Source organism: Sciurus carolinensis, chromosome 5 (genome assembly GCF_902686445.1).
Source record: "Sciurus carolinensis chromosome 5, mSciCar1.2, whole genome shotgun sequence".
In the NCBI taxonomy this organism is placed as follows: Eukaryota; Metazoa; Chordata; class Mammalia; order Rodentia; family Sciuridae; genus Sciurus; species Sciurus carolinensis.
This window is the reverse complement of record NC_062217.1, coordinates 169,560,749-169,586,808: the sequence shown is the minus strand read 5'-3', so window position 1 is coordinate 169,586,808 and position 26,060 is coordinate 169,560,749. Positions and strand designations below refer to the sequence as shown.

The following is a 26,060-nucleotide window of genomic DNA, read 5'->3' as shown; positions in this document are numbered from 1 at the left end:
GCTCTGTGCTGTCAGGGGCGCAGGCTGCACCCTTCCCTTCCCCGTGCCTCAGTCGGGATCTGTCACACGGCCAGGGAGGGTTCGCAGTGCAGGGCAGCAGGATCTTCACAGGGGCAGACTGCAGGCTGTCCAGTTGGGCCAGCACCGGGGCAGTGTGTGCATGTTTGGAGGTGGACAGGTCCAGCCAGGAGCCGAGGAGCTAGGCGGGCAGAGGGGAGCCGTAGTTGTAGACTTGCTGTGCATCGGCCTTGCCTCTGAAGAGCCGCCAGTCTCACCCGGGCTGGACTCTCCAGCTCCCTGTGTGGCCAGGCTGCCCCATTCGTCAGGGTAGCCCAGGAGTGGCACGGACTGGGCTTCTAGCTGAGGGCTTCTGCTCCCATGAACAGCTGTGTGGCTCAGACCTCTGCGTGGGCACACAGTCCTGTGCCTGGCCTCTCCGACCAGGGGCCCCAGCTAACCACGCTGAGGAGATCCAGGGTGTCAGCAGCCTTGAGGACAGCGTGGAGAGGTGTGGTCACTTTCTGTAACAACCCTCACCTCTGCTCCAGCTCGGCTCGGCCCGTCTGCGGTTGCCCTCCCCCACCCCAGAGCCCTCCCCCAGGCACCCTTCTGTCCCTCACCGTTCGCTCTGACTAGGACACTGCACAGGCTCTAGGACTCGCCTGGCACGGCTCCACCCTCCGCAGTCCCCTAGCCAGGCTGGCTCACAGGTACCTCTGGTGTGGGGGCCCACCTTCTGAGCAGGCCTCAACCTCGAGAGAATGGGCGAAACCCCCACCACACTGTACAGGGTGCTTGGAAGGAAGGTGGAGGAAATGCCCCACTGGGACGGTGGCCAGGCTCCCGTTGGTGTATGGCTCCTTTTTATACTTTCCTGTTAGGTTTCTTACAGTGATATGTATTGCTTCTGTAATCTAAAAGTCAGGACTCGAGGTCATGCGGAGTGCCCAGTATACTCGTTTCCAGAACGAGTGGGGAAGCTGTTGCCAGTCGCGCTGGCATGGAGGTGAACCCATGAGCATGCCAGCTCTCTTGTGCCCCCACTTCTGCCCTATGAACAGCCATCTGCTGGGTTGGGGAGGTAGAAGGAGGGTCTGCAGTAACCGGTGCCGGGCCCCCTTGCTGCACCCCCACCGGCTGGTAACTACCGAGCAGCTGGAAGGACCCACAGGAGGGAAGTCACTCCCCACTTCTGGGCAGCACTGTCACTTGGGGTGAGCAGCAGGGCAAGGCACTGTCTGCTCCAGAGAGGACAGTCCGTCCTGTTGAGGAATGAATCCTGTTTAAAGATGAGGTAAAAGGCGCTACTGCTTCCCCACAGTAGCTCTGAACTCCACCCCCAGAATCGTTCATCTGGGCTGGGGCCATGGCTCAGTGGTAGAGCGCTTGCCTAGCACGTGTGAGGCACTGGGTTCGATCCTCAGCACCACATAAAAATAAATAAGTAAAGGTATTGTGTCCAACTACAACTTAAAAAAGTATTAAAAAAGTCATTCATCTGGAGACAAGACGCCCATGCATGGACTCTGCTGGAAATTCAGCCACTGGGTCACCACAGGCCATTCCCACAGGAGAATTTCAGGCAAGAGTGGCTGCAGCATTTCAGCCATCACCGGAAGTGGCATGGGACATGGGGCCAGATCTTGGTTGGTGCTTCCGTCTCCCCTCTGCCTCTAACTGCTGGCCCTGGGACATGTCACTGTCTTCTGTACCTCGGTTGCCTTGTCCGTAAGATGCCAGTAATGCCATCGCTTCTCTGAGCCTACTGAGAGGGTGGTGCGTTCTCTGCCCAGACAAAGCAGAGTCTGCACCCCACTCCTGGGCAGCAACTCGAAAGAGCCTCCACTGTCGGGAAGACAGATCAGCCTCCTTCCTCAGAGGGTGCTGCCCAGGCTGCAAACTCCTACCCAGGACAGCAGGCGAGGCAAGCCCCCTGAGGATGAGAACCGGGGACCAGAGACCCGCAGAACACACTGAGCAGCCCAGTGTGCTGCAGGCACCAGGCAGGGCTCCCACGCTCCCCTCCAGCCGCTGCACTTCCTTCCACTCCGACACGCAGTGGCGGGGGCTCCAAGCAACAGGCCAAAGGCCCTCCCACAAATGCCAGTGACTGCCCTGAACAGTGTCCTCTCATCTTGAAAAGCCTCGGCCACCATCTTCTGGTCCTGAATGAGCAGTGGCCAGCCTGCCAGGCAAGGCCCGAGGCTCCTGGCTGCTGTGCGTTACCACTGTCTGCCTTCCTCTAACGGAAACCCTCTACGGGATCCCGCCTTCTCTTACCTGGAGTCATCTCCCAGGATTTATCACGGGCTTCTGTGAATTGACTGCGGGAGAAACACAGCAGTCAAGTTACCCACTCAGCTGATTGATTTTGAAACCTGAAACTTGGTTTAAAAGTGAATCTATCCTGGAGGCTTTGTGGGGAAGCCGGCTCCCCTGGTCTAGACGGGGCTCTCTCCACCACCAGACCTCAGGCTGCTCAGTAAAGCACTGTGGTTGGGATAAGCTTTTGAATTCTCCTCAAAGGTTCCTTGTTGACAGCCTCATCCCCCAGACTGGTATTAGGGCCTTTAAAAGGGGCCTAGCGGGTGGGTGGTCAGTTGGGGGCCAGTTTGAGGCGTGCCCTTGGAAAGGATTATGGGACCTGGTCTCTCTAACTTCCTTCTATGTGACCTCTTGGTCCTGAACATGCTCCTCACCAGCACCTAGCTGATGCAACACTATGTCCTTGAGCCCCCAAAATTGAGCTAGATAAGCTCTCTTCTTACACAGTGAGCCTGCCTTGGATATTCTGAATTGCAGTGATGTAGAAGGAACTAATGTGGAAGGCAGTGCTGTGTTTTCCCTGGCCTACCATCTCCCAGGTGTGGCTGAGGACAGCTCACTGTCCCCTCTGGGCTTCAGTTTCCTCATCTGTTAAGGGAGTAAGAAAGGTGAAGGGTTTCATAGCAGCCTTTGCCCCTCTGATGTTCAGTGGCTCCAGCTCAGGGCAGGACCAGGGACAGTGCATGAGACTCCACCCGGGGCCCCACCCTCACCCCACAGGACCCTTTCTGGTAGTCAAAGCCTGAGTCAAACGCTGCTATTTAAGGCCAAGTTTATTGAGTGCTGTTAGTTCCTCCTGCACATGACACCTTCATTCTATCCAGTTCTGGCTCCAAAGGAACCTCTCTGCCTGCAGCCTTGACCTCTGTAGGATGGTACTCTTCAAAGTGCCCCTGGGAGCTACCCCAGCCCGTCTGCAGTGGTGACTTGAAGGGAAGGGATAAGCTTGGCTGGACTGTCTGATTGCGCTGACCCGGGCGGGGAGCCGAGGCAGGCTGACTTTGCTCTGAGCGGCTTGACACGCACAGGAGCCCCTGGCCTCGCTCCAGGCTCCTCACTTAGCTGCGGAGAGCCTGGAGAAGGGGCAGCCTCCTCTACGTCCAGTTAGGTGGTGCTCCTGCACTCAAGCACCAGGTGGGAATGAATCCAGGACAGTCCCAGAGGGGGCTTGCAGCAAACCTTTGCCCAGGAGCCCAGGGAAGCATGGCTGAGGGAGGCTGAGGAAGGGGCTGGCTAGCTCTGGTGCAGGGCAAGATAGCCCGGAAGGGCCCTCCCCTGCCCACAGAGGGCAGAGGGTGGGGCTGCCAGGAACTTGAGTGTTCTGGGCACTGAGGTAACTGGGAGAGGAGGGACGGTAATGGAAGAGGCCTGGCCCTCCCTGAAGGCTGTCACTTGTCCGCATGCTGCAGCAGCAGGTCCACAGCCTCTGCAAGGTTGTCCACGTACCCATCAGCCTTCACTTCAGGATGGTGCTCGTCACTGGGCCTGAAAATAGAGCCATAGACAGGTTAGTCTGATAGAATATTAGCCCCTTCTTCATTCCATACCAAAATACCTGAGGCTAGGCAACTTTATAAAGAAAAGGGGTTTATGTAGTTCAGTTTTGGAGTTTGAAAGCTGAAGACCAGGTCCTGCCTAGGCCTCTATTGAGGGACTGAAGCCGATGGCATCGTGGCAGGAACACTGGGGCAAGAGAGACTCAGGGCTCAGGCTCAGGCTTCGGCTTCCTAACAAGTTGCTTTTGAAAACAAACTCAGGTGTTTCACCACGGGAGCCATAGGAATCCTTCCTGAGCAGCACCAGTGACCTCCCACTAGGCTCACCTCTGATACTTACCACCGCCTCTCATAGCATGCTGGGAACAAGCCCCTCATCCCAGCAGCAGTTACCCCTCTGAAGTCACACCTGGTGGACACAGGCCTGGCCTTACCCCGGGAGACCTCCAGCCTCTGCCTTCTCTCCTCCCCTACCCCCTTGATACGCAGCCTCCCTCCTGGCTGTTCCTCCACCAGGACCCCTCCTCCAAACCAATTCCCACGAGAGCCTGTTTGGCCCCGGCCAGGCGCCCAGCAGAAGCATCACAGGTGAGAGCAGGGCCCTGAGAGCACCTGCCCTGGGCTCTCTGGGGACTTTCCCTGCGCTCCCGGCCACTGGAGAGAGCGTGGTACCTGTGCACTCTGACTCAATACATGGGACAGCTCGGTGGTGGAGGGCGGGCCTCTGCCTGTCCCAGTGCTGGGGGCCCAAGGTATCCGTGGAAGCCATGTGCCATTTGGGCAGTGGCTTTCAAGGTCACTCCTGCCCAACAAAGGGGGTGCCAGGCTCCTGGTAGTCACTGGCGGGTTCTAGGGACTGGAGCCTCCAGGAGCTACCTGTTCACTGGATGTGAGGCCTGCTGGGGTGCTGAGGAGGTAGAGAGGCCAGGGGCTGCCTGGGGCTTTGTGGGTGACGGCCGTGGGCTGTGTCCCAAGTCAGGAGGTGTTGCAGGGCCACGTGGGCCGAGAGGAGGCGCCCCAGTCACAGCACTTCTGGGTGGGCCATCTTGACCAGTCATGTGAGGAGGCGGGACCTCATCCTGGGGGTCACGGGTAGCAGGGTGGGGCTGTGGGCCAGTCACATCCTGGTCACCTCCACAGTGCTTCTGGGCTCATCCCTGGCCTCGCACCCAGAGGTCTGTGGAGCTTGGCAGGAGGGGAGCCAGCCCCTCTGCTGGGGTCACCCCAAGGCCTGACTGAGTGCTGAGGAAATCCTGGCGCCACACCCTGGCAGTCAGTGGTCGTGGCCTGGAAGGAAGCGGTCGATTTCGTCTGACAACATCTAAAAGCCGGGCTGTGCCTTTCAGAGGGTTTGGTTTCTGCAAAGGGCTTTACCCTATGTGACCGTCACGAGTGAGGGCACTTTTCTTTTCAAGAGGCCACCTTCTGGTAGGGAGAGGCCTCCTCAGGGACTGCTAAGGGCCCTGGGCTTGGGGTGGGGACTGCAGGGGCAGATCCTGGAATGTGGACATCCCTTGTGGGGCTGTGGTCACCCTCCTCCTGGGGCGTGGTCCCGAGATCACCGTCCACAGGGTATCACGTCCATTTTTTCTGTACATCCTCTAGGGAAGAAGCAGGTGAGAAAATGGCTCAGAGAGGTTCAAGGCCACAGCTGGGGTGAACAGAGCCAGGATCTGACCCAGTTCTACTCTCAGAATAGTGTTTTGGGTGCCAGAGCTTCTAAAAGCTTCCAGGCTGCTGGGCATTCCTGGTCTCTCCAGAAAGGACCCCGGAGTCTACAGCACCCAAAGCACGGGGCCAGCGGGCGTCACTGACCTCCATGTGTGTGGCCACTCTACAGAGCACAGACAGGTGCCCGCTGGGGTGAGGCCCCAAACCATGAGCCCGAGGGACAAGAAAAGGGGACCCATTTGCAGGGGCCCTCAGGACCACCACTCCACCTGCCAGTCAAACGAGAGTGCCCCGCACGTTGGCACTTGGTTTAAGGATAGGATTCTGTTGGAGCCAGCAGACTCAAACCAGTGACCATGAGAACTTCAGATTCCCATGACTCTGCGTCGGTGCTGCAGTATGTGCTTGTCACCAAAGGGCTTGTATGGTAGCCACTCTGGAGAACTGTCAACGCCTCCTGTGACCCTCAATTCTCCTAGGGATGTGCACAAGAAAATGGGACTGTCCCAAGCAGCGCTAGTGGTAGGAGCAGAAAAGGAACATGGCGTTGCGCGTCCCTCGGCAGGAGGATGGAGAGGCTGGCGGGTCCATGCGCCAGTGGCCTCCTCCCACCCAAGGCCACTCAGCAACCGTGAGTGCCAGCCTCCAGGAATGCCAGCCAGGGGCTCCGCGACTGTGCAGCCCAGGGGCTGGGGACTCATCCTGCCTGCAGCGCTTTTTATATTCTTAAGAGGCTGTGAAGAAATGCCTCGGGGACCTAGTGTAGCCTGCAAAGCTAACATGGTACTCAGCCCCACAGAGACGGCCTGGGTCTCTCTCTAGGGACAGTGCGTCCTGGGAGCAGGCTCTTCTCCAGCGTGCCATGAAGGAAAGACAGCCCTATCCCCACAGCCATGTGACGGGGGCAAGCCCGCAGACCTCCAGCTTGGTGTCCCTGACTCTAAGGTGACACACGGTTCCCCACAGGAGATGGGCCACCCTCACGCTGGAAGGACAGGCTGGTGGGTGTTCAGTGTGCTACGGCAGTCACCGCAGGCTCAGCCGGCCTGTCTGGGGCCCCCTCCTCAGACCCCTCACCCAGGGCCCAGGGCCAGGCTGGCCATCCAGGCAGATGAAGCCCACCCCAAGAGCGCAGAGGAGCCCTCACGGAAGGAGACGCTGCCGGGAGCTCCCACCAGCACCGGTCCGCACACGGGGCCTGGCCAGATGGCGAACAGGGCTCATTGGGCTTAACTCTGTATTACTGAAGCTCAAGAACCCATGGCGACCTGCAGGGTCCTGGCACCGCCCGGACTGCAGGAAGGACCAGGAGCGCAGCCTGACCCCAGCAGCCTTGCTAGCACAGACCAGGACACTGGACCCAGGACGCGGGGTGGGGAGGAGGGGCAAGGGAGCAGAGATGGGGCAGAGGGACAGCAACGTGAGGGAGGGTGGGGGGAGAAGCAGTCTGAGGACAGAGAGGACACAGCACAGAATGTCGGGGCTCGGGGAGAAACCCATGACGCGCAAGGAGAGACCACAGTCACCAACGAGGCTGAAGGGCCAGGCCGCCTCTGTGTGTCAGGCCCTCACCCTCTGTGACCCAGGACACCCCTTCCTCTAGACCCTGCGGGGTCAGCTGAGGCTGGGCTGGGCGCTCCCGTGGGGTCTTGGCTCTGACCTGCCCGAGACCTAACCCAGGCCCCCATGCAGGGTGGACTCCCCGTCTGGCCCCACAGACCATGTGGCCTGGGGCAGGTATCTCGGCCTGCCTGAGCCTCGCCTCCTCGTCTGTAGGCTGGGCTTGTGACTTGGCTCTCAGAGAAAGGAGTGAGGCATGACTGAAGTGAGTCTGGTGAGGGCCTGTACCTGGTGGGCCCTGGCGCCAGTGCCCCTCTGCCTCCCGGGGTCAGAGCCCAGCTCACGGGCATGACCCATGCTGGGAAGGAAGAAGGGCCAGGGTCTGCGGGCACTGATGGGTGACTACAGGGGTCTGGGAAGCTTCCAGAGAACAGGCTCGGAGTCCAGAGCCCTGCTGCCTCCTGAGGAGGCAGAGACACAGACCCAGGGGAGCCCTCCTCACTGAGCGGGGCATGGGCAGCCCCAGGGCTTGGCTTGCAGGTGGAGGCCAGCGGACTGACCGGGCGCCTGGAGGGCCAGCGGCAGCTTTCCTCCTCTCCTGGTTCTCCTGTGGGTGCCAGGCAGCATGTGGGCAAGCACCTCCCACCCCCACGGCGTCCGGGTGGGTCCCGCTGCCCATTTAGAAGTAGAGGTGCAGAGCCGTGGGAGGTATGGGCGGCAGGACCAGAGACTGCCCAGACCCCACGAAACTGCCACCCTGCCCTGCCACCCACCAGGCCCTCGCAGAAGTGGGCCATCTTCTGTTCACGCCTGCTCCCTTCTGCTTGCTCCTCTCTCCCTGGTCCCGCTCTCTTTACAGCCAGAGAAGCCCCCAACACACGCACCTGCCCCTGCGTGTGCCCTGTGCATAGGGCACGGCTCCTACTGTCCATGTCAGCCTGTTCCTCAACGGAGCAGACAGCTCTATTCTGACCGGGCCCCTGCAGGTGCCAGCCGCCAGCTGCAGATGTTCCCTGCTCTCCCACCCAGTGCCACTGTTCACGCTCTGCCCTGGAATGCTCCCGAAACCCGCACCCCCTGCACACTCCTACTCACCCTTCAAGACCCCGCCCACTTGTCCCCATCTCTAACTCGGCTCCATCCCACAGGGCGAGTCACTGCACAGAACTTATCCTGCCCCTGACAACGTCGCAGCTGGGTGCCACCCTGCTTCTTCACCTGCCAGGGCTGTACTGGCTGGGCTTCCTGGAGGATGAGGCCTGTTTCTTGCCCTCTGTGGTCCCCCAGGCAGGCCTGGACCAGAGAAAGCACCCAGGAAGCATCCACCGAACGATGCACAAAGGCCCTCAGCCGGCGGAGCACCGCCTGGCACTGCCCTTCCTCCCCCTCATTCCCTGCAGGCGGTTCTGTGTGTCCCGGGCTCCACAGCTGGGGCTCTGCTGGCACAGGAAAATGGCTGAGGCACCCGGGAAGGAGCCACAGGAGCCGCCCCCAGCCTCCCCACTGGGGCACATGCCCTTCCTGGCCCTGTCCCTTCCAGGAGGTGCTCTGGGGTGGCAGCGCTGCCCTGGCTCCCCCACATCTGTCCCTGAGGGCAGGACAGGACCAAGGTTTCCATGACTGGAGACCAAGCAGCTGCCTACCAGGAGGGACATGTGTCCTTGTCCTAGAACAGTGGCAGGGCTGGCACCCCCCAGTGGCTGAGGCCAGGGCCTGGGGCTGCCCAGTGACAGTGAGTTCAGTGAACTGGGGACTGGCATTGAGAGGCGAAGCCAAATCTAGGCCATGATGACGGAGCTGGGGGAAAGGGACAGAGGTGTCAATTCACGGGGCTGGTGACGAGGCTGGGCAAAGGGCATCTCTGCCTCTGATGCCCAGAGTCCACGACTCTTGGGGCCTAGGTGTCAGAGCTTGGCTTCTGCAACCGCAGGCAGGATGTGGCTGGGCGACCTGCCTTCTGCCCACAGAGCCAATCTGTCCCAAAGGGAAATTATGGGGTGCCCTGCCAGTAGGCACGTGCTCACGGGCTTCCTGCTGGTCCAGAATGCACACCGTCAAGAGAGCAGCGTGCTGAGGCCCAGGGTGGCAGGCCGGGGCCCAGATGGCACAAGCACAGCCGGCGCCCCTGCCTGCACTGGGCTGTGGGCAGGGGCTCAAAGGCCTGAGACCCTTAGTGGGGTGGCAGTGTGGGCAGAGTTGACCACAGACCTCCGATGGCTGACCCTGTCCCTCTGGTGCCTGGGCAGTGCAGGTCCTGGGCTCTGGAGGCAGGCCAGGGAACAGCCCGCCCAGACATGGCTGATGCCCGAGCCTCTGGGAGGACAGCTGTCCTGCTGCTGCCAGGTGCTAGGTGGGGCTGTTCCACAGGGCCCGTGTCTGTGTCCAGCCGGGCCTCCCCGGGCCTATTGCATTCAAAGCCCAGTGGCTGAGAGGCACACAGAGGGCCTCTGCCCCATCCCTGCCCACAGGAGGTTCCATGGAAACAGGAGCCCAGCATGAGGCCCTGCCTGGATGCCAAGGCCAGGCCTGTGGTCATGGGTTCCAGCCTCTGCTGCCTGTCCTCACTTAGGCTTGTCTCCCCAGCCCTGCCATGACAGCAGGGGGGGCCTTAGGTCAGGCTCTGAACTTCTCATGAACTTGGAGGAACCTGAAGAACAGCTGCCTCTCGGGCCAGGGCCACGCCACCAGCCCAAGCTGGAGGGAGTGCAGCTGGTCAGCCCGGAGGCCCTGCCTCCTCGTCCCACCAGCTCTCGCATAGGAACTTCATGGCTGCTTCGAAATCACTTGGGAGAAAAGAAATATCTACCCCCAGGCCTGAAAGAGTCCTCATCGGGGGCCCTTCTGAGGCCCAGCGCTCCCTGGCCAGGAAGGGGAATGGGGACAGCTTCTGTTAGCAGGAACCAGCCTTGGGTCACCTCCAGGGAAGGCAGGTGACCAGGCTGCAGAGGTCTCCCCGAGAATTTGGCAGCACAGGAGCAGTGGCTAGGGTCAAGTCCAGGCCGTCCTTCAGTGCACCCCGCGAGGAGTCTGGGTGCGAAGGGAAGCTGTGCTTGCTAGGGACCTACACCCGCCTCCCACCTGGGTAGGCCAGTCGTCAGTGGGGAGGGGCCTGAAGAGAGGTGAGGGCGTCAAGGTGCCTGGCCAGGGCGTGGCTCCCAGGAAGCACTGCGGGTGAAAGAGGGCCTGGGCAGTGGTGAGGGACCCAGGTTCCCCCAACACTGGCCCTTGCTGGTTGTGGCTCACCTCCCTGGGCTCCACCTGGCTGGCTCCCCTGCCCTCCCAACTATCCAAAAGTCCTGTTAAGCATGTCAGCAGAGCTAAGCCACACCCTCCCTGCATGTGCGCTACATGTGGGGCTGGGTGCGCAACCAGAGCTGGGTGGGCACGTTATCTGGGTTTCCTGCCCACTGCTGGTGCTTCCAAAGGTCCCCTGGTGGTTTGAGCTGGGGTGGTGGCAGGGCTGGGTTAACTGAACTACCCTTTCCTTTATGTCCCAGGCCCCAGGTCCCTGTCCCAGCTGACCTGTCCTCCAGCCAGGAAGAATCAGGGGTCTCTCCCAGCAGGAGGTGGTGCTTACTGGGCCAGGCCCAGGGGCGCTGAGCTTTGGTGGGTACACTGAGGCACAGGAAGCATGTGCCCAAGGTCTCACACCTCCATAGGGGTCAGACCCATGGACATCAGGCCTGTCTGCTGCCCAGTCCAGGCCTGCTCAGTGCAGCAGGCAGGCCCTGGGATGTTGGAGAAGCTTGCTGGCCAGCAAGGCAGGCAGGCCACACACAGGCCATTTCTAACCACGTTGGCTCCATCTGCACTGCAGAAGCTTTGGGGGGCATCCCACGGGCTCTGCAGAGCACCCCAGGCAGTGGTACGATGACACACCTGTTCTAGAGACGGGGAGACGGATCCCTGTGGGAAAGGGACATGCCCAAAGTCGCACGACTGAGAGCAGAGCTGGAATCTGCACTGTTCATCAGGCTCGCTGCAGGGATTCCTCAGCACACAGAGCATGCGGGCTGGGTGGCCGTGGGCAGGGCCTCTCATGTCCCAGACACCCCAGGACAAAGCAGGGTGCTGGGACACATTGGCCAGTGAGAACAGTGAGAAGGGCCCTTCTCGGGAAGCTGATGAGGAAACAGAAAAGGTCTGGCTCACCCTGCATCTGCAGGGTGTCCCCAAGGGCTGCCTGGGCCTCCCCGTGGCCACATGCCGCTTGGACACACTTCAATTCCTCATCTACAGCCTGAGGGGCACCAGGACCCCGGACCAGGCCTGAGCAAGGGCCAGGCAGGGGCTGCAGGCTGCTGCGTGGCACCTGAGTTCCCAGCGGCAGCCCAGAGAGGGAGTTCCCCATGTTTTTTATTGGCGTATTACAGTTGTACACAATGGTGGGATCTGTGTGACATATTTGTACACGCGCACAATATAATTTGGCCACAATCACTCCCCAGCACTGCCCCCTGGAGAGGGAGGGATTTTGCAGAGGACACTCGGCACCCGCTGCTTGGGGCCACTGGTCCACAGGGAGGAAATAGGGCCTATTTACAACTTGGTTCAGCCAGGTGGTACCTTGCCAACCAGAACGACCCAGCAGGGCCAGCTACTTCCTGTGAGGTCCTCGCTGCCGCCTTCGCTAGAGCTGTGGGTCTGAGAACAGGGTCTTTTTTGTTGTCGTTGTCACCATGGACTGAACTCAAAGGGCACTAAACCACTGAGCCACGTCCCCAGTCCTTATTTTTCATTTTGAGACAGGGTCTCACTAAGTTGCTGAGGCTGGTTTGGAAGTTTTGATCCTCCTGCCTCAGCCTCCAAGTCAATGGGCCTGGCTGGCAGAGTCCCTTCAGAGCACACCGGAAGGGACTGAACTGCTACCTGCCTGAAGCTTTCGCTGTGTGAGACTCGATGCCCAAGGAACAAGTCACCTCCTCCAGGAAGGCCTTCCTGCCCAGCCCCTGATCCTTACTGAGGTGCCCACTCTCTGCCCCATAGCACTGGGTGATCCCATCACAGTGCCCATCCCCATACAGCTGCCTGGCTTTGGTGCCCACCCTCTTGAATTTGCCTAGAGCTCAGGCTCCAGTGACAGGGGCGCAGATGCTCTGAATTTCTCACCCTCCTCAGAGAGCTGGCCTTGACCTCCGTGACCTTGAGCAACTGCCCATTCAGAGCTTCCCTTTTCCTCTCTATTAAAGGGACAGAAGAGCCCCTCCACAGACTGAGGGGAGTCCTGAGAGGTGCTTGGCTGGCTGGGGTGGGGTTGACCTGGCACAGAGAACAGACAGAGGCGGGAACTGGACCCAGGGTGGGTGGACAGACACCGCTGGTCTGGATGGGAATGGCTAGACGGGGGCTCTGGCATGCGGGAGGGAGCCCTTGGCGCGCGGGGAACCCCTGGGCTCAGAGCAGACACCACACTTGGAGGCAGTGGGCAGGTCCTGTGGCCCAAATATCTGCAGGGGACTGGTCCCAAGGAGATCTCGGTAGAGCCCTGAGCTGCACACCCAGGCTGGCTTCAGGGTGCGGGTGCCACGCTCCTCTGTGCAGCTGATGACCAAGCCTGGGACAGCTGAGCCCGATCCTACAGTGGGTGGCTGTGCCAGGGGGCAGGGGACAAGGGACTGCGGAGAGAGAGAAGGGGCAGCCACCGGGTGCTGATCCCTCAGCTGCCTCCAGGCCCACTTCTTCAGCCACGGGCGCTCTGTTTGGGACTGTTTGAAATGGCGATGGTCCCTGAGAGCCCTCCTGCCCCAGACTGGCAAGGGGCTCACCCTTCAGCTCCTCTGGTTTTCAGGGCAGCCAAGGGGGCAGATGCCCCACCCCCAACAGCTGACAAACGGAGGCTCAAAAAAGGACAGAGACTGCCCAGGGTCACGGACTGGCTCTGGGGTCAGTCTGCCTCCCCGCCTGGGCTCAGAGGCCCTTGCAGCCTGGTCCAGACCCCACTGGGGTCTGGGCCAGCAGGCGGTGGGTAGAGGTCAGCCGAGAGGTTCACTCTGGCGGAGATGCAGGCCTGTGGGGGCTGGGCAGCTGGCTCTGAGCGGGAGCCCCCGACAGCTGTTCATAATATTTTGATAAAACACGCTAAGCACCTGGCGTGTGTTTGGATCAAGCAGCGCTGGTCCCTTGCACTGTGCGCAACACGGCCAAGCCCCCAGGAAGTCTGCACGTGCCCACCCAGGGTCAGGGGAGGATGCCCCCTTCAGGCCTCCCCAGAAAAGCCACTGCGCCCCTCTCCTTGGCTGGACTGCTGGGCTGGTGAGAGCTGGGCACTGTCTCTGCAGGACCAAGCTGGCACACCCTAGCATGGCATTCTTGTAGGTGGCCTGGGGGGCAGGGCGCCAAGAGCGGGTGCGGCCGTCTGATGCTCGGTGCAGCCTCCCTGACTCCGGGGGCATCAGGAAGTGGCTCAGTTCCCCTGAGGACCTGGTGCCATCTCCACTGACGCTGGCAGAGCCGGGTGGCTGCCCGGGGATCCTGTTGGCAGGTGGCAGTGAGTGGTGCCCAAGGCTTGCTCTCCCTGAGGCCATCCTGCACCGACATCCCCTTCACAGAAGACAACGAAGTGGAGGACAGTTAAGGGATGGGCCGGAGCTCCAACTGGAGCCGGGAGGCCCTTTCCTCGTCTGTCTGCTCGGGAAGAAGACCTCCCGGGGGGGGTCCCCACGCTGCACGGCGCCCAGCTGCCCAGAGTGCCTGCTGTTCAGGGCCCACCCCGCAGAGCCCCCGCTCAGTGGAAAGCGCCTCTTGCGCTCAGAAACGGGCTTCCTTAGCTCCAGGCTCTGTGGGGACCCACAGGGACTGGTGGTCGTGAAGCCCCCTGCATGCTCTACCTCGAAAGGGCCAGATAGGCCCCTCAGAGGAGGGCCCCACAATCCGGGCGCTGCGAAGGGGCTGCCAGTCCCAGCCGCCAGGGAGTGCGGCTCAAGGGCCCACTGCGACGCCACTGCACGGCCCCCCAGAGAGGAAGAGGCTGACCAGGCAAGGCACTGCTCACTCTAGGGCACCTGGAGCTTCCCCGGGGCTGGCGGGGGTGCCGGACAGTGGGTCAGGTTCTCTGGGAAAGTGCTTGGCAACATCTTCCACAGAAAAACCCACGGGCACTGCAGGACTTGGTGGTTCCACGGCTGGTCCCATCCATGACCAAGAGAAAGGAGGCTGACATCTCCCAAGAGCTGTGCAGGGAACCTCCCCATGTCCACCATGGACCACCCCTGTCACCAGCAGAACAATGTATCCAGGAATCCCGCCGCACAGCGGAACACTACCCATCGCTGACAGAGCATCGTGACTCCAGCCACAGAGGACAAAATTGAAATCGATGAAACCAACGAGGAGAGGCCCGACCCGGGGAGCACACAGGTGGGAGCCACTTACGGGAAGCCTGAGGGACGGACGGGGAGGGGCCTGAGTGGAGCTCAGGTGCACCTGCGGGGTGGAAGGGACTCATCGGGGGGACACACACTCGGACTCACACATTTTGCCATATGCAAGTGAGCCTCAATGAATGGCTATTTTTGTTATTTTAAGAAGTGTCCCAGGTAGCTTTGAAGAACACATAGTAGGACATATCCAGAGGAACTTGGAGAGGTGGCCTAGAACCCCAGTACAGACCTGGGAATTTCAGCTAAAAAATAACATACCTTTGAGTTCCTTGGCAGCCAAGGCAGAGAGGGCAACCCCAGAGGTGATATGGAAGCAGATGACCGTGTAGAGGAACAGCCTTTGGAGCAGCCCAGACACATACGTGAAGGACGTGCTTAGCCAGATGTGGCGGTGGAGGCTCCAGCAGGGGTTCTGCAGAAGCTCAGAAACGGTTCTCCAAGAACAGACCCTGCTGCCTCCTCTGTCTGCCAACCCGGGGGGCTGTCTTGAGGCTCCCAGGGGACAGCTGGTTCTGGCCCAGAATGGCTGGGGCTGCGTCCCTGGCCTCCACTCCCCGGGGCTGCTCCCTGGTAGTTCGGCCGAGCCGTTTCCATGTCAGCTGCCTCTTGCTCCTGCTTCAGAGAAGGCCCTTCTCTTTGTGGACTCGGGAGTCCACACTCACAAAGCCCGGGGTGCACCGCTGACCTCCGTCTCCCCCATCTCTGGTGTGCACAGCCTCTTAGGGGCCACCGGGGCAGAGGCAGATGCAGGCTGGGCTGGGGGTAGTGGTCTGGTGGCGAACACAGGCAAGCTGGCAAAGGCCCCAGGAGCCAAGTGGGGTCTCAGAGCCCGTGACTGATGAGGTTGCACGGGATTTTATTGCTCAGTTCCAAGACGGCACATTCCCCGTCTCTGAGCTGCCTCTGGGATGGGGTGGCCTGGTCGCTTCTCCCTCTTGGGGCCCTCGTTCCACCCAGAGGGACTGGTCAGTGCGGAGGAAGGGGCGAGGGTAATCGTCTCCAGGGCCTCACCCCTACCCAGCCTCGTGCAGAGAAGTCACTCCAGGCCCCTGGTGGCAGAGGGGACAGGAGGCCCTCACGTGGCAGCCGGGGAGGCAGGCCCAGCCCATTAAATGCGACGGTAAATGAAACATTTTAACGCCACCTCTGAGTGCTGACGCGCTCTGCTGTGAGGGTCCCAAGTTAACCTCCTGTCACTGGCTGGCTGTAATCAGGAGTCTCCAGAGCTAATGGGGGAAAGAAACCGCATGGCGCTCACTCGTGGCCCTTGTGTGATGTCGGCTTCCCCCAGAGCTGTGGGCCGGCCCCCACCCACCTCATCATATGCAAAGAGCGGCGACCATTCCAGGGTCCTCACCAAGGCCCCCGGGCCACGCACGGCGAGCTTGGCAGTGGCACCGCTGCACGTGATCTGGTCCCGTGGCCTGGGTCCAACCCAGCCTGGCAGCCTCTCCACAGCACATCAGGGGACAGGCGCAGCCCGGAGCTGGGGCGAGATGTGGCGGGGCTGTGAGTAAGGCCGCACTGCCCTCCTCTCCCCAGGGTGCGAGCCGACCGCCAGAGTCCCAGCACTGAAGTGTTCCCTAAGATCCAACCCTGAAGAGACTCGTGCAGAGCAGGCCGCGCGGAAGGTTCTCGGCGAAAGGCCGCTGAAGTGAAGGCAAAGGTCTTCTAGGCGATTCAGTCAGAGGGGCAAGTCTGGTGCTCACCACAGAGGGGAGCCTGAAATGGTGTCTCTGCTCCATAAAACACTGCAGCTGTGAACGACGGTCAGGGCGCCGGAGGGAAACGAGTTAAATATGCACGTAACCCTGGCTACAGAGCTCGAGGAAACAAACCACTGTCCAGACGTGGTGGGGTAACAAGTAGAACTTTTTCTGTTTTAAGTTCCTTGGGGATGGCGGTTAACGCTGTCTTAGGAAGGTACACAGTGGTAACAGCAGTGTTCCTAGTTCTGCCTTGACACGGCTCCTAGGCCTTTAATGAGGTTGAAAAGTCCAGGCCTAACAGCCCTGGGAGGGGCCGTCCAGGCCAGCCCTGGCCCTGGAACCAAAGAGCTGACTGGGCATGGCAAACGCCACCTGCTCTGCAGGCCATATCAGTTACCGGCAGAGGGCGGACCAGCCCCGGTGGGTCGAGATAGCCTTGGGCCCACGACACACCCGTGTCACACGCCACCTGGACACTGGCTCAGCCACTGGCTGCTGGAAGGCGTCACAAGGGTCCCCCAGCCGCCACCCTTGGACGGGTTCCTGATCTGCCCAAGGCACCCACTGCGGCACCTCCCGGTGGCCACCTGGAGACGTCACCCTCCACGGCCTGGAGAGGGCAGCGTGAAGGCGTGCGCTCAGGTCACGGTGCACACGAGGGGGCACGGCCCCGGTGTGACCCCAACGTGGGAAGGAGCCTCCAGGGGGACGGGAGAACAAGCCCCCCAACCCGACAGGGCCTGGGGTGCAGCGCCTCGGGCTCCGGGGAGGAGACCCCGGCCAGCGAGGGCAGAGGCCGCTCCTGAGAGGGACGAGGGCTGGCACTGCGGACAGGCCAGCCCGCCACTCACGGGGCAGCACAGCCTGAGAGAAAAGGCCCGTGGCCCCGACCCGGGACTCGCTCCTGCTGCGCTAGACAAGGCCAGGGCCAGGGAGGTGGGCCTCCTCGGTGCCTCTCCACGGCTGGGACACGGAGGCAGCCCTGGAGGGAACCGGCGGAGGCCAGCGGGCTCCCCGAGAAGCTGACCAACCACCTCGTCAATCACAGGCCCGCCAGTCGCCTCATAAATCATCAAAGCAGCTGCTGAGGGGCCATTCATCCCGGCCCTGGGGGACGCCAGCCTGCCGGGCCGCGTGCCCCACACTGGGCCGATTGTGCCTGCAGGGACCCCATCCAAGTTGCCCTGGCTCCTGGCAGGCCACCGCGCCCTGGGCGGTTCCTAGACGGAATCTTGTTTTCCTCCCTGGCCAGAAAGCCGGGCTGCTCCTCAGATCCAGCTTGGACCCTCCTGCTTGCCGGCTGGTACTGGGAAGCCATAACCCAGCCCAAACACCCTGCCCTGGGGCCAGGGAGGCTGGAAGCCGCAGTGCCTGCCTGCGGGGTGCAGGCAGTTGGGCTCAGTGGCTCTGGGGAGGGTGGAGGGGAGGGGAACCTGGCAGGTGGCAGTAGCTCAGGCCCAGGCGTTCCCTGAGTTTGGGGCACACCCCCCGGTATGTGCAGACCACACAGGTACCTACACACTGTCCCCTGGCTCTTCCCCACCACCGCCCTTTGAGTCTCCTCGGGAGAGCTCAAACTCCAGTGGTCGGCTCAGTGTCTTAAGTGGCAGGTATGCTGGGATTCAAGAACGCCCAGGGCCCGGGTGGGGGCAGAGGAAGCAGGATGCAGGTCCCTGGGACGGGTGCCTCTGCCATGCTATAGGGAGAGAGATGCAGTCAGGCCACGCCCAGCCCTCAGCCTGGTCACCAGCCAGGACTCACTGTGCTAGCGACTGAAGCTGGTACCCATCTCCCCTTACTGTGCCTCCTGGCCCTGAGAATTGGTTTCCTCTCTAATGTTACTTGGTTATTTTTCCATGTAAACTGAGCACTAACCTGTCTAGTGTGTGTTATGAAGTGGAAACAGGGAGGGAGGGAGGGGAGCAGATGAAACAGCTGACATCTTGAATTGTCTCTAAATGTAGTTCCCCAGAACCTGGGGAAGTGTTGTTAGTGCCCTGTTGTGAGGTCCAAGATCAGGGGTGAGATGACGGGCTGTTTCTCATATTTGGAGGCTCACTGGAATCACATGGGAGCTCAGATCAAGGCTCATGCCAGAGTCCAGACGTGGGATGCGGCCAAAGCAGGGCTGAGAGGGAAATTCATAGCACTGAATGCTTAGAAAACCAGGAGGGCAGGACTGGGCATGTCACTCAGGGTAGAGCACTTGCCTAGCCTGAGCAAGGCCCCTAGTTCCATCCCCAGCACCCCAATAAAAAGAAAAAAGAAATTAGGAGAGCAAATGGTCCTAAACAAGTGGAGAAGGAAATAACAGAGGTACCAGGGTGCCCCAGATTGTTGTGTGGTCTTGGACAAGTCCCCTGCCCCCTCTGGACATGGACCTTCATACCAGCTGGTCCTGGACCTGCCCTCCCTGCCCTCCCCAGCGCTGACTGGCACCTGCCACTTCCCAAAGAACTGGGGGCACTGAGCTGGGAGCTCCTGTCAGGAGCAGGACTAGGCTCCCCCATCCTTGGGTTGGGTCTAGTCTTTCCTCCTGGCACCCCTTCTTCCCCATGAGGCACCCAGGAGGCATCTGCTGCTCCCACCAACATCTCACATGCCAACATCTCCCTCACCCCGACTCCCCTCTACTAAGAAGCCTGGACCCCAGACAGCACCAACACCACCGCCATGCCTGCCCGCAGCTTATGTTCTACAAACTCCTGACCCACGTAGGAGGACTGCTGTGTCCCCATGCAGACCCAAGCAACAGGCAGTTCTCAGGCTGGGGCAGGTGGAAGCTTCACAGGAACGGAGATCTCAGGCCTCAGGTGGGGAGACCTTCTCTAGGTGAGACAGGGAACCTGCTTCCCATGGAGGAGGCTGTGACGTGCTCACCTATGACCACAACCCTCTCTTGTGTCACAGCCACAGCCAGAGCCAGGAGCTCATTCCGGTGTGCATTTATGCACTTTTTTGATCCGGTCTTTGTTCATGGACAGGAAGGGGCCGTAACCTTCCTTGGGTCGCAGAGCAGACCAGCGGCAGTGCTGGGCCTAGGCCATACCCTGTCCTTATCCAGGGGCTCTGCAGTCCCCCAGAGGCCTTTCTGGGTCAGCTGCAGGGCTGGGAGAGCCCTTGGCAGAAGGGCAGAAGCATCCTGTCCTCCTGGAGCCCTTGGCCTAGGGGTGACAAGTTCAGCTCCAACATGGGGCACAGGTGCTGTCTGGGGTCATGGGAGGCTCCAACAGGGAAACCGAGTCTCCTAACGGGGTCCCTGAGTGGCCATCTTGAGCAGCTAGAGAGGCTTACCATCCATTACCAAAGCCTGAATCCCACCTCAGTTCAGAATTACGGGTTGGGAAGAGCTCTCGGCTTTGGTGGGAGAAAGTCTGCCCCACAGGGGCCCTTCATGCCCTCCCTCCAGGAGAAAAGGCCAAGTCTAGAAGCCACGGCACTGCCCTCACAGGGGACCACGTGGGTGCATGAAAACAGAGGGGTTATTAATGGAGCCAGGCTTTTAGAACATCCCAGGCATCAGGAGCTACGTTGACAGAGATGCAGCAGAGCCTGCGCAGAGGGTTTGGCACTTCCCTGTGGACAGGGTGGGCCACCCTGGCAGCCAGGGGTGCTGTCCATCGTAGGACTCAGTCAAAGCCAACGCTTGTCCTGCACCCCACCCCAAATGCTCCCAGTCCTCGTCCCCTCACTTGGTTGCATGTGCCTGTGGAAGGACAGAGACAGACGCAGACTGCGACAGAGAGGAAGAGAGACAGGGGAGAGAGGAGAGAGCAGGGGAGGCAAAGGCTGGGCAGAGAGCGTGCGTGAATGAGTGCGCACTAGAACGGTGGATTAAAACCCGCAAGGCCAGTCGATGGCACGCCTATTTTCCTAAGGGGGTGAGGTGCAGTGGAGAGAACTTTCCTGAAAGAACTTGGCCTGAAAACCTGAAGTCAAACAACTGGAGCTGGCAGGCAGACAGCTCACGAACCCCACCCGCGGCCTCGCAGGGCTGAGGGCCGAGGAAGAACAAGCTCATTCAGAGCCCGCGGGCTGCCGGAGGCCTTCCAGCCAGAGCGGCTACAGGCTGAGCCGAGAGCCAGCCCCAGCTCTGCAGCCCTGGGTGTCCCACAGACGCAGGCCAAGGAGCCTGTCCCAGGATGGCAGGAAAAGGCCTTGCTCCGGGTCGTTAACACAGCAAGGAAGCCCCAGAGAACTGGAATTCAGGAAACCAATTAAGCCTGGGGTTGCGGGGAGCCCCCCAGCTCCCTGACCTTCCCACGCAGCCTGGCTCCCGTGCTCACACAAATGAGCGCTCTGGCTCCTGCCTGCTCCACCAGGCCAGGGCCCGGCCTGCCCTGCGGATTCTGACCGTGAGCTGTCTGAGCAACTCCGTGGCTGGGCCCAGGCCGCCTTTCAAAGCAGTTTTCGTTTCTGCTGGCTGAACCCCGCCTTTGAAGGTGGCTCACACTGGAATGGCAGGGCAGTTGGTGGCTCTGTGCATGGAGCAGATACGAAATGAGGACCCCCGGTGCATGCTCTCAGTGGATCGAGGGCCTGTCTATCCGGCCATGAACACGGCTACATTGAGCAGGCGCCGTCTTTAAACTGTGGGTTCCTGTAGGTGGGCCACTTCTAGGTGGACTGCCCCACAGTCCTCTGTGAACCTTGAGGTGGCAGGAACAAGGTTCTGATAAGGCTGGCAGAATCGTTGGTCCCCGGGGGCAAGAGGCCTGCTTCCTCACGTGGTCTACCACGAGATCACCGCAGAGTCCTCGTCAGCCGCGGCGCCAGGAAGAAGCTTGATTTATGGACTCTGCCACGGGCGTAAATACCCAAGCTGGCTGGCAACACAGCTGGTCAAGAAGCTGATGTCTGGCTTTCCCTAACCTTTGCTCTTCCTTCCCGGGGTCTCTGGGCATTGTGTAGCGGGTGCCTGGGGGGAGCTGCGTCCTCTGTTGGCTGTTGTCACCACCACAAGCTGTTGTTCTAAGGAGACGGAACCCGCCAGCACAGATATATTTGGATAGATATGGTAGAAATGCGTCTTTTCTTCTTTTTTAAAGTCCTGTCTTTGGGGCTTCGAGAACCCTGGGCTCCTGGCCCTCCACGCCCAGGCTGGGAAGGGCTCTCTGAGGCCAGATCCGACGCCCGCTCTGCCGAGGGCTGTGCCACCAGCCCTTAGGCACACTGCTGGCTGGGACCAGGGTCCAGAAGCCAGGAGCAAAGATGCCTGGCTGGGCGCAAACCTCCTGACCTGCAGCCTGCGAATCCCCGGCCTCCCTGTTCAGGGAGGTGGGTGCTCCCTCACGGCACGTGGAGTTCCAGACTGAGGCGGAGCCTGGACCACGTCTTCCAGGGTTTCCGTGGGTGGCACTTCTCAGGGGATTGGACCCCTCGCTCTTTCCACCGCCTCCTCTTCCTTTCTCTGCAAACCACCCAGCAATCCCTTCCTTCCTCACTACTGACCATGAGCTCCTCAGCCACTGGACACAGTCCCCTGAGTCACACTGTTCCATCCAGTCCCAGGGCTACAGGAGCACTTGGGGGTGAAATCAGCTAACGTCTACATTGTCGAATCGGTTTTGCCCCAGAAAGAGTCCCAAGAATGCATTTCCTCCTCAAACGTAAACCGAGGGGTCCACGCGGAGCTGCTGTGCCAGCTGGCCAGAGCTCCACCTTCAGCCAGGACGCTGCAGTGGGGCACCAGCCATGGCGTTTACACCACAAGAAGCAGCAAGTGCCACAGAGGGCCCCAAGAGCTGGTGGTCACATCCAAGGCCTGCACACGGCTGCCACCTGACTGCCCCAATGCTTCTCACAGGAAAACGACTCCGTGTGACAGTGATTTACATGCTCACGTAAAAATACGCCAGTGCTCACAGATGCACAGCAAGGCAATTTCCAAGGTAATGACAATAAAAATGAATTACTATTAATCCAGGGAAGGTCTCTTTAAATGAGCAGACCTTTCATTTGTAAGATTTTTTGAGTCATTAAAATTAATAACGGCAAGGCGCAGGTCCACAGGAGCGGCGGCCCCCTTCCTGACTGCGGGCCTCTGCACGCCATTTCCCTGCAGGAAAGCTAACTCCCAGCCTGCCAGAGATTCTGCAAGACTCGGCTCAAATCCCGCCTCCTCCGTGAAGCCTCCTGGGCCCTCACAGGTCCTGTGGCTGCCCTGCACTAGGCATGGCCCTGTGTCTCTAGGCCAGCAGACGTGGGTGATCCTTCAGGGTGGCCCAACTCCCCTCTATTTGTAACTGACCACTGGACACACTGGGTCAAGTTTGGGGCTGGGGGCTCTCTCCCCTAACCTCTGCTTCCTGTCGAGAAGGAGGGACAAGGGGATGATTCTAGGCTTTTCTGTGGCCGGGCCCCGTCCCTGGAAGAGGACAAGCTCACCTCATTGGTCTTCCCCCTCCTCCTCCCTGCCTGTCATCTAGACAGAAGGGAAGCAGAGCGGGGACATGTCCAGAACACCAGAACCGCTGCGAGGGCAGGAGAGGAGGGGCAGGCCCCTCAGGACCCACCTGCTTCACTGCCCGGGACCTTCGGCACTTTAGCCTTGAGCTTATCCAAGAGAAATTTACTCAGAAGTGTTTTAAAACACACAGAACGGGAATCCAATTCTATTTACAACAGCATCGAAAAGAATGAAATTATCACTAGAGGTACAAAGTTTATACTCTGAAAAATGGATAATATTGTCAAAATAAATTAAAAGAGGTCAGAAGACATAATAATATTAAGATGGCAACACTCTGAATTTCCCCTAAAATTCCCTAGTTGAAACCTAATTGCCATTGTGATAGTATTAAGAGATAGGACCTTAAGAGGTGGTTAAGTCGTGAAGGCTCTGCCCTGGTGAATGGGATCAGTGGCTTTATGAGAGGGCTGGAGGGGACAGTGCTCACCTTCCTCTTCCTCACCTTCCTCTTCCCTTCTGCTCTTCCCAGCACGTGAAGATGCAGCAAGAGGTGCCATCTTCAAAGTAGAGCAGCCCTCACCAGACACTGGGCCTGCTGGCATTGTGACTGGACTTTCCAGTCTCCAGAACTGTAAGAAAATACCTTTCTATTCTTTATCTTTTCAGTCTTAGGTATTTTGTTATAGCAGCAGTGGGTATAAGTACTCAAGAGAAATAAAAACATATGTCTACAAGAAACCTGTTCATGAATGCTCAGAGTAGCATTTCTCATAAAAGTTGACAAGCAAGTGGATAAAGAGGTGTGATATATTTTTAAGTGGAAAATCATTCATCCATAAAAAGGAATGAAGTATGACATAATTGGGCCTTGAAAACATGCCAAATGAAGAAAGTCAGACACAAAGACTATACATTACATGGTTCCAATCACACAAAATGCCCCAAATGGAAAAATCCATAGAAGCAGAAAGCAGATTAGTGGTTACTTAGGGTTGGGTAGACAAGGGGTGAGGGGAGCTAAAGGATACAGGGTTTCTTTGTGAGGTGATGAAAATTGACTGATATGTAATGATGCGTGAGTATAATTAAAACACTGAACTATACAAGTTAAATGGTTAAATTATATGGTATGTGAATTATATCTCAATAGAGCTTTTTAAAAACACATTTAACAGGATCTCATGAAAGTAAATATGGAAAGTTGACATGACAGAGTCAACATTCTAAGTCAGCGGGGAAGGGTGAACTGTTAGAAATGGTATTACAGCTGGATATCCACCCCGATCCCTACCTCACACCAAACACAAATCCAAGAACACAGAACCTGAGTGTACAAAGCAAAACTTAGAAACTTCTGAAGGAGAATTTTTCTAATTACAACCAGGAGGTTTCTTAGGTGGAAAACTCGCAAACCATAACAAAGTGATTAGTAAACGTGAATCTATTTCCATTTGGAACTTTTTTTGTTCAGTGTGCATCATGAGCAAAGTGGAAAGGAAACCACAGGCTGGGAGCAGGTCCTGTGCCAGCTGTAACCGCACAGGAGGGCACAGGACGTAAAGAGTGTCACGAGCCAGTAAAAAATGACACGCATCAGCAGCAAAGTGTACCAGGACATTCACAGATGACTCACTAAAGGGATGCTCAAGCATTTCAAACATCTGAAAAAGTCTCGATACTAACCATATAGAAAACACACGTCCTACTAAAACAAGGTATCATCACACGCCCTTCAGATTAGGAAAATTTCACAATACCGAGAACTGGCAGGGATGTGGGAAAATGGGATTCCTTCCAGCTGCTGGAGTGGGTAGAAATGGGCATGTGGCTTTGGCGTGGCCAGTGGGACCTTCTAATCAGTGAATGGAGGACGTCTGTTTGCTGGAGCCAGCTCTTGTACTTTAGCCGGCTCTACTGATTCTGCCTAAGAGCTTGCTAACTTCCCCTGGTAAAAACAGGACTCACTGAAAGAAAGAAGAGCGTGAGACCAACCTGGAGGTCTGTGCGCTGGGCAGGTTCCCCGAGATGGCGTTATTCCCTGGCAAGGCTGGGAAATTGCTCTAAAGAAAACCTAGCACGTTTGCGTTCCGTTCACTGCCTCCTGATTTATACTCATGAAGAAAATTGGAAACCACCCATATGCCCATCAACAGGAGCCTGGAATATGACTTGTGGGACAGTCACACATTGAAAGACTACAGTGAGGCTCTGGCCTCCTTCCGGACAGGCTGAAATGCTGATTTCCAGAGGCGGCCAGGCCTCCGGATGAATAGGTGCTATGTAGGGCCTCCCTGCCGGCGCCACGCCGCACAGACGCGGCTGAGGGAACCTGGACGGTGTTCAGGGCTAACTCTTCTGCCTTCCCCGGAGCTGCTGTTTGCATCAAAAGGTGGAAGTGACTCAGACCTGCCGGTGTCCACGGTGACAGGAGCTGCTGGCTCCGGACACCCCAAATGCTGGCCCTGTGACACGGCCCAAGAGAAGGGTGGTGGGCAGGCTCCGGGTCGGAATGCAGGATGCCACACACCATTACAGTGCACTGCTGTGAAGACTTGCTTAGAGAGACTCTGGGGTGGGCCCCAGGGACAGTGCCTGGAATAGCCTGGGGGACGGGAGGCGGAGGGGAAGGTCCCTCCAGGGCAGCATCCTGAAGCAGCCCAACAGCACCAGACTTAATTACCTGCAGAGGCCCTTGTCCAAGTGACCCCCTACCAGGAGGCCCCTCTGCCCTCAGCCAGGGCCTTTGAGAAGATTGAATGTGTGTAATGCTGAAGCAAAAGCAGCACCCCGAGGTGCCAGGAGCGTCTCCAAACCCAGAACATAGTGGGGAGCCACTGTGAGCACCCCGACGCCGGCGGCACAGTGGTGGGGCTCCAGGGCAGTGGGCAGAGGCTCTGGGGGCGCCGCTCAGACCCTGCCAGCACAGGCTTCTCTGGGATGGTGACTGCCTGGGTCCCTCCAGGTCTGCCACCATGCACCAGACACACCAGTGTAGGGGGACCCACGCGTGACCTTCCTGATGGCCCTCCCTCCCCACCCTGCTGTCCCACGGCTCCCCAGCCTGTCCCGCAAGTCCTCCAGGCAGGCGACCTTCCCACCGGCAGAGCGCTCGCCACCCAAGGCCCTGGAGAACCTGTGCTGAGCGAGCCAGCAGAGCCGCACCCTGCCCCGTGCCCTGCCCCGTGGGGCTCACGGCACACATGCAGCTCAGTCGGTGTCCCCTGTGTGGTTGTGGCTGTTCTGTTCCCTCTGCAAATGCCCACGGAACTGGGGGGTGGCGGGGAGGGTCTGGAGGGCACCCCAGAGGTGAGGGCACCCGGGCAGGCCTGGAGGGACACGGGGACCTGGATTCGCGGCTGTGGGAAGAAGGGCAGTCCAGGCGTGGGCAGGCTTCCTGTCCAGGCCTGCAGGCCAGGCTCTGGGCTGCAACCTCTGCTGGACACCACGCCCTGACCCTGGGGATGGCTCTGTTGGCTCCTGAACAGAGAGCAGAGCAGAGCCAAGTGGC

General features: G+C 59.2%; 1 protein-coding gene across 2 annotated transcripts in view; it reads right to left on the bottom strand.

The window, feature by feature from the left end:
• Positions 1-3,087: 3,087 nt before the first annotated feature.
• Lhpp (phospholysine phosphohistidine inorganic pyrophosphate phosphatase) overlaps positions 3,088-26,060 on the bottom strand; it is a 100,860-nt gene continuing 77,887 nt past the window's right edge. For both annotated transcript variants that reach the window (XM_047553408.1, XM_047553410.1), the window contains one exon: positions 3,088-3,810. In XM_047553408.1, the coding sequence (XP_047409364.1) occupies positions 3,714-3,810 (97 nt within the window). In that variant the 3' untranslated portion in view covers positions 3,088-3,713. The remainder of the gene's footprint in view (positions 3,811-26,060) is intronic.